Genomic DNA, 11,561 nt, shown 5'->3' with positions numbered 1-11,561 from the left:
TGTGTGTGTGTGTGTGTGTGTGTGTGTGTGTGTGTGTGTGTGTGTGTGTGTGTGTGTGTGTGTGTGTGAGTGTTAGAGTGTGTGTGTCTGAGTGTGTGTGTCTGTGAGTGTGAGTCTGTGTCTGTGTGTGTGTGTGTGTGTGTGTGTGTGTGTGTGTGTCTGAGTGTGTGTGTCTGTGAGTGTGAGTCTGTGTCTGTGTGTGTGTGTGTGTGTGTGTGTGTGTGTGTGTGTCTGAGTGTGTGTGTCTGAGTGTGTGTGTCTGTGAGTGTGAGTCTGTGTCTGTGTATGTGTGTGTGTGTGTGTACAGGTTTATATATCCTGGTGGGGACTCATGGGGACTCGTGTCACGGTGGGGACCTAAATTGAGGTCCCCATGGGTACAAAAGCTTATAAATCATACAGAATGAATTTAAAGTAAAAATGCAGAAAGTTTCCTGTAAGGGGTAGGTTTAGGTGTAGGGTTGGTGTAGGGCAATAGAATATACGGTCTGTACAGTAGAAAAACCATTACGCCTATGGGGTGTCCCCACAAGGATAGCTGACCAGACGTGTGTGTGTGTGTGTGTGTGTGTGATCTGACACAACTGCTCTCTAAGATGTCAGATGTGACTCAGCAGATCTGTTGTGATCATGTGACTGTAGATGGTTTAATGTTCCACACACTGTCTTGTCAAATCTTTATTAAATAACAGTGTTTGGTCAAAGAGCTTCTGCAGACATGAAACAAACATGAACTGGCCTTCAGGAGTCTGACCAGAGATTCTGCACTATTTGGCATTTGTTGAAATAAGTACAACACCAAATTACGTACAGTATATTGCCAGTTTAACTCTTTCATGTAAGAGTCTTTCGTCTCTCGTTTTCACGTAAAACACGTATAGATGTGCGTCACATGCATGTCTGTGATTGTGAGCGTTTTTAGAATGCAATTTCATGTTAAAACTATTTCAACTTTTAAAAAATGCATCTGAAGACCCTTGAATTCATGTCGTTTCTCTCTGTATGTGAGTGTGATGTGATCCCGTCTAACCGCACAGTTCCACCCAAATCTAGCATAAGCCATCACAAAATTAAAAACCAGGCTGCACTTCGACTGGTTTGAAATCCTGTGAAGTGAGAAGTCACAGAGTGAATCTATTTGACTCTGTGTGTGTGTCTGGTGTGTGTGTGTGTGTGTGTGTGTGTAGGAGTTTGATTGTGTTAAATCCAATTTGGCTGCCGGTTGTTCCTCTTTTTATTCCTCTTCCCACAATAATGCGTCAGTTTATTTGTGTCTTGCGAACCCCACATTGCCGCCCGCTGCCACATGATGTGATTGGACAGTGTTTCCTGTGTTAGAACACCTGATTGTCCAATCACGTCGCTGCTGAGTGCTCTGTTCCTCTCATTAACTCGGTTAGCTGGGTATTTATTTAACAGCTGCTTTGCTAATCTGGCCTCTTCCTGTACAACATGTCTGGTCCAGGAAATCTGTTTATTTGCTTTGGAGTCTGACGGGAGTTTCTCGGTTCATGTGGCACAGAATCAGAGGATGTTTCGGATGCATACTTGCTCAAACGCCGTTGTACATACTTCACATGCAATCTTGTGTGGGTCTGACAGTAACAAACCCCACTGCTCAAATGCTGCGGCAGCGAGCGCTGAGAATGCAACACGTGCTTGCATTTCAGAATGCAGCAACGCACAAAAATAAGCACGAGTAGAAGTGTTTGCATTCACGTGCCATGCACACACACACTCATCTGAACTGAACTCAGTGTCCGATGGGGATTCTATGGGAATAATTGGTTCTCATGAGGTGTTTTGTTACTATCACTGATGATCTGGAAGGTCAAACGCACTGAGGAGCTCCTGTTCTTCAGCTGCTCTGAAAGGCTGGAGAGAAACCCGTTCATGAGCGTCTCATCTAACCGTGATCCCTGAGCACTTTACAGCGTTCCAGTGAGGATAATGCCACAAAATGCACTTTGAAGCAGTTATGATGCACTCCAAGTAAACTTAAGACGTCTTGGGAGGCACTCTGATAACCGATTGCTTCCCATATATTGTGATTTGTCTGCGTTTGTTTACACATTCATATAATCTGACATGTATTCCAATCAACCACGTTTCCAGTTCCCAAATATATTTGTGACTGCTTCTCTGTCATTTGTGTGATTTTTGCAGGAGCTTATTAAAAATATTGTCGAATGCACAGAGAAACTCCATGTACAATGAAGCTTAACTAGACCAACTTCGTTATCAATAGCCAGGTTTCCATCCAAAGTTAACTTATGTGCATAATATAAATTGTAATATCGCATAAAGCGTTTGTGAATAAGCATCGTTTCCATCCATCGAGTCAAAGAGAACAAAACCGCCACTTCCTGATAAACTGGCACTATATATCACTAAGAAAAATAGAAGAAGCCATTGAATATAATAATTTTCATATATAATAAATAACTTGTGCCTCAGAGCGAGCAGACGAAACAATATAAAAGTTGCTTTCAAAGGCGGATGTCTGCTGTTTGTGAAGGCAGTCATGCAAGACAGTAAGGGCATTTTAGAATGACTATAACATTTCAGATGCTGCGCAGCGAGATCCGTCCACTGGTTAGTCAGGTTTTGCCGTCCCATAGTGCAAAGTTGCATGACTTTTTTTTTTATGTGCATGGAGGAATTTATTTGGCAAATGCGTTTCCATCTCCCATTATTCGCATTAACCCTCAAAAAGTCAAAAACCACCTCAAGCGAGCATAAAAACATTTTTGAGAATTAAGGGATTTGGGATTTGGCTTTCCATCACTTGTTTCTCATGCGATACTTCAAAATGCGCATAAAAACAGGGTGATGGAAACATAGCTAATATCGCACTGAATTTAGCACTTGAATATGAATTAGTAAGATTGTTCATCAGTAATCGTTTCTGTTCCAAATCTAAATCTCTCTAAACTCTGTTTCTCAGGATGAAAATGAGACGTCACAGGGTTTTCTTGATTTGCACGGTGGGACTGTGTGTCATTTCCTTCCTGCATTACTACAAGGCTCTCCACTACGTGTCCCTGCTGAGGGAGTTGTCCGCACCTTACCCTAACATCAAATCCTTCATCATGGTCACTGGTTTCTTCTGGAAGGAGGGCAGCACCCCGCTGTCCAGCGCGTCTCCAGAGGAAGGGCCTCGGCTGGTCCACAGCAAGCCCCGGGCCGGAGGAGGCCTGGAGCTCGACACCAGACAAGAACCTGAAGCACCACAGCCGTGGAAGAGACCTGAAGATCCGCAGCGCAGGAGTTCGGGGACGACAGAGGTACCAGCGCTGCTCTTCTGTGAAGTCATGTGTGATTTCCGCACCAGACAAACCCTCCCCCCTCTGTCATTGGTCAGTCAGACAGATAGTCCCGCCCCCAACTCATCCGATTGGGTAGGTTAGGATAGGGCTGGGCTGAACGATTTTTCCGATTTTATCGATAAATTCGAATTTAATGTTTTGCCACGATCAGACTGAAAGCTGCTGTTCATTGTTTTTACAGAACATCTATAGTATAGTCTACTGGTGTTATACCTTTTGAATTTGAATTACCTTGATTTTTTAGATATTTTAAAGCATTTTCCTTGTATTGTTTCGGAACATATGTATAAGATAAGTTTGTAGAAGATGTAGTTATAGTTCATGCATCTTTTTTTTTGCAAAGATATTTAACATGGGATTTGTTGAACATTTGCATCATGTTGACAGCTTCATGAGTGCTGCACTTGGAATAGAATTTTCTTTAACTAGAGGGTTAATAAAGAAAAAGTTACTCTAATCATGTTGTAGTTACATTTTCAAATTGAGTAGTTAAAAATCGTAAAAAATCGATAATTGGTCAAAAGTCGCCCAGCCCTAGGTTAGGGTCAACCATTACACTAAGTCAAAAGTTGACATGGGGTCACCCAAACAAACAGATTAATGTTGTGAGCCAAAGAGCTAAAACATGCAAGAGAATAACAATACATACATAATATAATGCATAAAATAATTATATACATATCATTTTGAATTTTGAGTTGTCCAGGTATTTAAACAATCAGTGTGGCTAATAAATATTCAAGATTGTGATTACTGCTTCCACTATTGATTGTGACTGTGTTGATTACAACATTAGACTCCCATTGTGTCTCAAGTTTTTCACGACAGATGCTCACTTTTGTTTGCTTTGGCACATGAAAATAAAAGCAGATTTGATGCTGTGCAATTCGCTTGAGATGTAGAATGTGGTGGATTCGCTACTAGAACTAGAAAACGGCCCGCTGTAATCAAGTGAATTTTATAAATCGGATACAATTCCGGTGCTTGATTCTGATTGGCTGAGCTGCGTTCGAAGCTGTTGTACATTACACTACAAACATACACCTTTGTTTACGTTTGTGTGTTGCTCGGCAACCACTTTGTTGCAACCACAACTGTTTCTGAGGAGCTACATTGTTTGGTGGAAGAATACTGTTTTTATTAATATCATTAAATTTTATTTGCTTTGTTTTTTTTTTTTGTGAAACCTTGCTACGTATATGGAATAACCGTTTTATAAAAGCAATAAGCCCCGTGAAGCCGTGGTTTACAGTGAATTTATAACAGCTAACTCCACTTCGCGTCGTGCCTAACAACGGCCCTTAGCTGTTATAAATTCACTGTAAACCACAGCTATTTGGGGCTTATTGCTTTAATGATTTGTGTCATCCGTTTAGCCCTAAGGCTGATGATACTCGGGGCAACTTTTTGAGCAGTTTTGCTTGGGCACTATCCCATTGAGAATGGGTAACAAATTTCTATCTGGATATTTTAGATTGGTCGTTGGCCCTGTGTCTCACCTGGTTGCCTGTTGATGTTAATGTTGTCCGGCAACATCGCTCAAAAAGTTGCCCCATGTATCATCACCCTAAGAGTCAGTGAAACTTGTGTCCAGATTCTGCTGTCTTCTCATGGGGCTTGTTCTTCATTAATCAGGTCCATAAGGGAGGTTTGATCGCCTGGCAGCCTAGCAGCCCGACCAACCAGAAGCCCGACCCGCAGAGAGACGCTGCGGTGAACAAGCTTCAGCCGCGTCACGCCTCGACTCCAGACCCGCTGGAATCCCTGGGTGGCCTGCACCGCCGCACCCACGTCCTCCAGGATGACCGCTCCCCTTATTTCGTCCGCACCAAAGCAGGCGCTCTGTGCTTCCGTCAGGGGACGGAGGTGGCTCCGCCTAAAGACGAGACGTTGAAAGCAAGACCCAGCATAGCTGGCCTCGGCCAGCGGAGAATACTGCAGAAGCCAGACGAGTCAAAGACTCCAGCGAAATCAGTGGAGGAGTCCGGTGCCGCTCAAGGGAAGCCCAAGCATGGCAAGCGACTTGTGAAGTGCGTTTGTCGGCCGGGATGGCACGGTCCTTACTGCGGAGTGCCCACTATGGTGTACCACTCCAATCTGCCCACGAAAGAGAGACTGACCCCCCGCGAGATGCCTCGACGCGTCATAAACGCCATCAACGTGAACCACGAGTTTGACTTGTTGCACGTGCGCTTCCGCGAGCTCATCTGGGCCGTGGATCTCTTCCTCGTGTGCGAGTCCAACTTCACGGCATACGGAGAGAGGCGTCCACTGAGGTTCCTGCATCTGCTGCTCAACGGAACGTATGATTACGTGCGCCACAAGATCCTCTATGTCTTCCTGGACCATTTCCCAGAGGGCGGCCGACAGGACGGATGGATCGCCGACGACTACCTGCGCACGTTCCTGACTCGCGACGGCATGGCGCGGATCGCAGGCTCGCGGCCCGACGATGTTTTTCTCATCAACGATGCAGACGAGATCCCGGCTCAGGAGGGAGTCCTTTTCCTTAAGCTTTTCGATGGCTGGACGGAGCCTTTCGCCATCCACATGCGGAAGTCCCTGTACGGATTTTTCTGGAAGCAGCTGGGCTCCCTCGAGGTGGTCTCCGGATGCACCACCGGGATGCTGAGGGACGTCTACGACAACGATGGGATTCGGCTCCGGCGGCGGGAGTACTACACCATGCCGGGATTCCGGAAGTACGAGAACGACACCGGACACATCTTGGTGCAGTGGTCGATTGGAAGTCCGTTCCATTTCGCAGGCTGGCACTGCTCCTGGTGTTTCACGCCAGAGGGAATTCACTTCAAACTCATTTCGGCCCAGAACGGGGACTTTCCTCGCTGGGGCGACTACGAGGACAAGCGCGATCTCAGCTATATAAGGGAGCTGATCCGAACCGGGGGCTGGTTCGACGGCTCCGTGCAAGAGTACCCTCCATCGGACTCTAAGGAGCACATGTATGCCCCCAAATACATGTTGGATAATTACGATCACTACCGCTACTTGTTGGAGAACCCTTACGCCAAGCAGTCCAACCTAGGAGGAGCGTAGAGCAGAATGAGGGCCAAAGATGGTTTGACAGTAAGGAAGGGGAACAGAGAGGGAGAGAAGAGAACGCTGTCCTGTTCCTCTCTTTCCTCTCTTTCTCATTGGTCCCAACATCCAACACCGTCCAATATGTGAACACAGGCCTTGCAGAGACCAACAGCAAACTGTTTCTGTTCTGTTTTGGTCAATGTTTACATGAATGATTCCCAGCGTTCTTTGAGAGACTCAACGCCTCCTGTGTTCACTGTACAAGACTGTGTGTGTGAGAGAGAGTGAATGTGTGTGTGTGTGTGTGTGCGATCAGTCTCATTGGTGCACAGACTTTCTTGCTTGCACTTCAGAATCAAAATAAGAAAACTCATTGCACAAATGCCACATTTTTGGGTCTGTTGACAGCTTGTAAATTCCTCCGAACTCAACGTCTCTTTCCTCGGTCAGAAAAATATCTTTGTGTATCATTGTGAGCTGTTCTGAATGAGTTTGTGGACGAGAGAGAGAAAGAAAGAGGCCATTCGAGAGAAACGGGGCTTTGTTTGAGCTCTGCTGGGTTCTGATGGAGCTGATATGTGAGATTGTGCCGAGCGAGAGAGGTAACAAATGAGCTTCCTGTTTGAGAAATCCTTGCGGAAAACATCCTAAAGCTGGGAAAAGAGCTGTTTTCAAGTCAGATATTTAGTCTGTGAACCACCCATGTTGTGTACAAGAATGGTGAGACGCCTGATAAAAATAAGTCAGAGGCTCTGTTCCAAACTCGTGAGATGCCTACGTAGGCAGCACTTTAAGGCATCACAGCTGCATCCCTACACAAAGGTTGTTTCAAATCATCTGCTGCCTTCTAAGATACCTTCTTTTGGCCAAATTTAAAATTCTAATTCATTTTTTTTCAGAGAAGGCGTGATCTGAGAATGCATTGTGACAATCTACTTTCCATCCATGATGGCGGACAAAGACTTGTTGATTATAAATGCAATGTATTCAATACAGAAAAGCATTGATATAAACGGTGTAGTCCAATGTGTATTTTTTGTTGTTAGTTTAGCAACATGCATCATGCTTAACTGGAATCAGCAATGCAGCTCACTGTGTTTTGGAACAGAGCCATGTACTGTTTGGTGGTCTTGGCTCTCTCGTGTTTTAATTTTAAGTCGGAGCAGGGAACAGTTTCTTATGAAATCCAGTTCTGGAAACTCCCTGTCTTCAGAGCTGTGAAGCCATCTGATCGCATTCGAGATCTGTGGAGAATTACATTTACACAGCGGCACCAGAGATCTGAAGAGTTGCGTATGATTTGACAGTAGGATAATTCTGTCATTTTCTTCTGGCGCTGTTAAAGTCAACATGAAATCAACATTGACTTTCTTCATTCATGTTCTTATTGTGAATGATTCGCCATTAATATTACAGCTGACATCATCAATCCACTGACACCGTCTGATCACTTCATCATGGGAAAAAAAATCAAGTCCCATCCTACATTTATTCTCACACTTTCATTGCAGAAATACAAGTACAATGGGTTGTGAATGTCATTTCATGTTGACTTTAATCCCCAAAACTCCCATAAACATGGAATCACTTCCGAAGAACATTCTCTCTCTGTCAGACATGCTGCTAAAAACAGGTCTCCAGATATAGAAAATATCTGTGCGGGGAATTAAAATACTGCCATGGTGAAATATATATCACCAATAGTCAAGGGTCATGAATTTACGCTTGCATATGACTTCACTGGTGTCTGTGTAAAAGGTAATTCGGCCGTGACACTACACATATCCGTGTGGCCTGTTCGTGCCGCTGACTGCTGTTCTGTGTCCCAACAGCAGCACATTATAAACAGACTAAAGATAGAGACAGCGTTCGATGTCTGAAGACATAACAGATCTCCGCAGAGAGACAGGTGCACAAGCGTTTATAGTGCTTCATGCCACTGTGATTGCAGTGCGCTCGTGACCTTCATGTGCACAGTAAACGAGAGCTCGAATCTGTGTGAATTCCACATGGGAATAGAGTCGGAATGTTGAGCTTTTATTCCAGTGACCTCCAGTGAGACAATTGCATTCTTATCCTGAAACTCGAGCATTAATGAGCAGACTGGAGTTCGTTTCATTCTTACTGAATCACAATCCGTTCACATCTGCATATCAAGCAGCCTACAGATGCAGGAATATCTGTATTAGTGGCCTTATGAATTAGTTGACATCATATTTTACAAGCAGGAGAGCCAAACTCATATCCGAGTTCACATCTGCAGGATGAGATCCGTTCATCCATAACCGTCGTGCCACATATGTGACCTTGGAGCACAAAACCAGTCATAAGGGTCAATTTTATGAAATTGAGATTTATACATCATCTGAAAGCTGAATAAATAAGCTTTCCATTGATGTATGGTTTGTTAGGATTGGACAATATTTGGCTGAGATACAACTATTTGAAAATCTGGAATCTAAGGGTGCAAAAAAAATCTAAATATTGAGAAAATCATCTTTAAAGTTGTTCAAATGAAGTTCTTAGCAATGCATATTACTAATCAAAAATTAAGTTTTGATATATTTACGGTAGGAGATTTACAAAATATCTTCATGGAACATGATCTTTACTTAATATCCTAATGATTTTTGGCATAAAAGAAAAATGTATAATTTTGACCCATACAGTGTATTGTTGGCTATTGCTACAAATATACCCCAGTGACTTAAGACTGCTTTTGTGCTCCAGGGTCACATTTAGTTCAGAAGAACGTGGCTAGATTTGAACCTGTGTGACAGCAGGTGCTCAGAGGAGGTTTTGTGTTGAATTTAATGATCGTTTTGCTCATTGAGGTGTTTGGCTGTAGATCAGGAGCTCACATACTCTCTCTCTCTCTCTCTCTCTCTCTCAGTTAACAAACATTCACTGTTTTAAACTTATTGTCTTTTTTGTTTTGTGTTGTTTGCTGTAGTAAATGTTGTTGCTGTTTACATTATTTATCTTATTTATTACTCTCCTGTTTCTATGTAGAAAAGGGAAGCTCGGTTTGTCAGAGAAGTGAGAAGTTCTTCTCTGACTCGGTATGAAAGACTGAAACACTTCTCTCTTCCACGTCTCGTCCTCTCGCACCGTATTATTCATCTTAAACATGATGGTAAAAGGCACTCATGAACCTTCTGGGCCAGAAACACTTTATGGTAGTATGCAAGCGCACATGCTCTTGTGCTATTGAGATTCAGCGGTTTCTTCTATATTTTGACGTACAGACAAGTGTACAAATTATCAGAAAAAGAAAAAAATGTAGAGCAGAACTTGGTGCTGTGGATTGGTTGCTATTTGGATGTGGGCGTGGCATTCATAAGTCTATGCAGATGAGTGTGAGCGTTCACAGGGGCGGAGTTTAAGAGCGCTAAATGATTGGAGAAAACCTGTATATATCACTAGTCAGTTAAGACTTTTCAATTAAACATTACGAGGTCAAAAAATGAAAGATAAATTGTTCACAATAAGATCAATAACTTGAATTTGGGGGGAAATAAATAGAAAAAAAATAATCGAATGAATTAGAATTGGGTGAATTTTCATTCCAATTGCTGACTTTAAGGGCTGGAATACACTACATGAAGTCATTACAGATTTTAAAACACCGGACATCATTCGCACCGATAGCCTAGTGGGCAGTACTTGCGTTACACCGTGTCCTAACTACACGCGACGCGACAAGATTCCAGCCACAAGCAATTTGTCCGTCCACACCAAACGTGACGCGACAGAATCAGTCAAATATCACATCAATTAGCCAATCAGAAGCGTGTGTGGGCGGAGCCTATCTGGAAGTGCACTGCACTCGCAATGAAATGGATGTTTATGATCCAGTTCATAAATATTAAACTTTTTAACATTATTAAATGTACATACTGACTGATACCATCTTTGTTATGGAATACACTTGTTGGTTCGCATTGAGCTCACAATTTTAACGTGCTTTAATTTATTTTCAAGATCTAAGGTAAACTATCTATTTGTTGCTTTCAGTATGGCTATAAGGTCACACAAAATGATATTTAAACTCATATTAGACACGTTTAACTTTGAATAAAGCACATAATCACTTGAGATTATCTACTGTCATATAGTTTGTAGGGCTGGGAAAATAAATCGATGCATCGAGAAATGATTCCGCATCGATTTTGTGATTTTCCGAATGCGTCGCGATTCTTTCTCGAGTCGATTCTGAGCGTAGTTTTGAACAGCAGATGGCGCTGCATGCTTTAGAAACAGCCGTACTCTGCTCGTTTCCAAATCCTTACACACACTTGAACCTAAAATAATCGTTTATAAAATTCGAAAAGGTTGAAGCGAATTACAAGCGTCATAAAAGCATTCTGAGCCGAGGTGAAATTACAGACTCCAGAGAGAAAGAATCGCGATGCATTCGGAAAATCATCCACGAATTGATTCTGCATAGATTTATCGTCACAGCCCTAATAGTTTGTATGCTGTCCAGCTGCGACATCATGGAAATAGAAAACGTTTCTAAAATAGAAATTTCGCATGCCGCCGTCGCAGTTAGTTAGGACAAAAACTCATGGAAAAGATACCTTTTATCGCATGTCGTGGTGTCGCGTCGTGTGTAGTTAGGAAACGGTGTTACAAGTGCCCCGAGTTCGAATCCCGGCTCATAGACTTTTCCAGTTCCTGCCCCCATTACTTGCCAACTTTGAAATAGTTTCAAACAAAAACGGGCATCACTAAAGGACTGAAGATCACACACTTGAGACTTGAGAGAGTTTCATGAACAACAAACTCATGCAGTTGGTAGGAGATGCATAACAAATGAAAACAAAATGTGTTTTAAAATTGGCTCAACAATATTTATTCAAATAACATCAGCTTTGATATATTCTGACTGGATGGAATCAAAGTCTGAAGCTAAAGTCTGTACTCACCATACGCGGTTTTATTACATCTGAGTCTGATGTTCAGTAACTCGCATCGACTTGTCCAGACTGAAAATCGAGGGGAAGATCTGTACAAATGTCGTGTAATGTATTCCAGCCTTTAACAAGATTCTCTTAAACTCTTGCTCCACCATGACAGAACGAGAAAACTGACGCTCTACTGTAGTAGCGACCCTGATAACACACATACATCACGGAGACGTCTATTTGACGTCTTCATTTACATCTGCAAGACGTCTAAAGGACG

The 11,561-nt window shown here is 42.9% G+C and overlaps 1 protein-coding gene across 1 annotated transcript in view; it reads left to right on the top strand.

The window, feature by feature from the left end:
- Window positions 1–8,704, top strand: part of LOC107666705 (beta-1,4-mannosyl-glycoprotein 4-beta-N-acetylglucosaminyltransferase-like) — a 19,040-nt gene extending 10,336 nt beyond the window's left edge. Inside the window, exons 2-3 of the mRNA XM_016458126.1 lie at window positions 2,948–3,287; window positions 4,965–8,704. Of these exons, the coding sequence (XP_016313612.1) occupies window positions 2,949–3,287; window positions 4,965–6,386 (1,761 nt within the window). The 5' untranslated portion in view covers window position 2,948 and the 3' untranslated portion in view covers window positions 6,387–8,704. The remainder of the gene's footprint in view (window positions 1–2,947; window positions 3,288–4,964) is intronic.
- The last annotated feature ends 2,857 nt before the right edge of the window (window positions 8,705–11,561 follow it).

This window comes from Sinocyclocheilus anshuiensis, unplaced genomic scaffold (assembly GCF_001515605.1).
Source record: "Sinocyclocheilus anshuiensis isolate Anshui unplaced genomic scaffold, SAMN03320099.WGS_v1.1 scaffold91, whole genome shotgun sequence".
In the NCBI taxonomy this organism is placed as follows: domain Eukaryota; kingdom Metazoa; phylum Chordata; class Actinopteri; order Cypriniformes; family Cyprinidae; genus Sinocyclocheilus; species Sinocyclocheilus anshuiensis.
The sequence above is the reverse complement of the archived record's forward strand: the minus strand, read 5'-3'. Positions and strand labels throughout refer to the sequence as shown.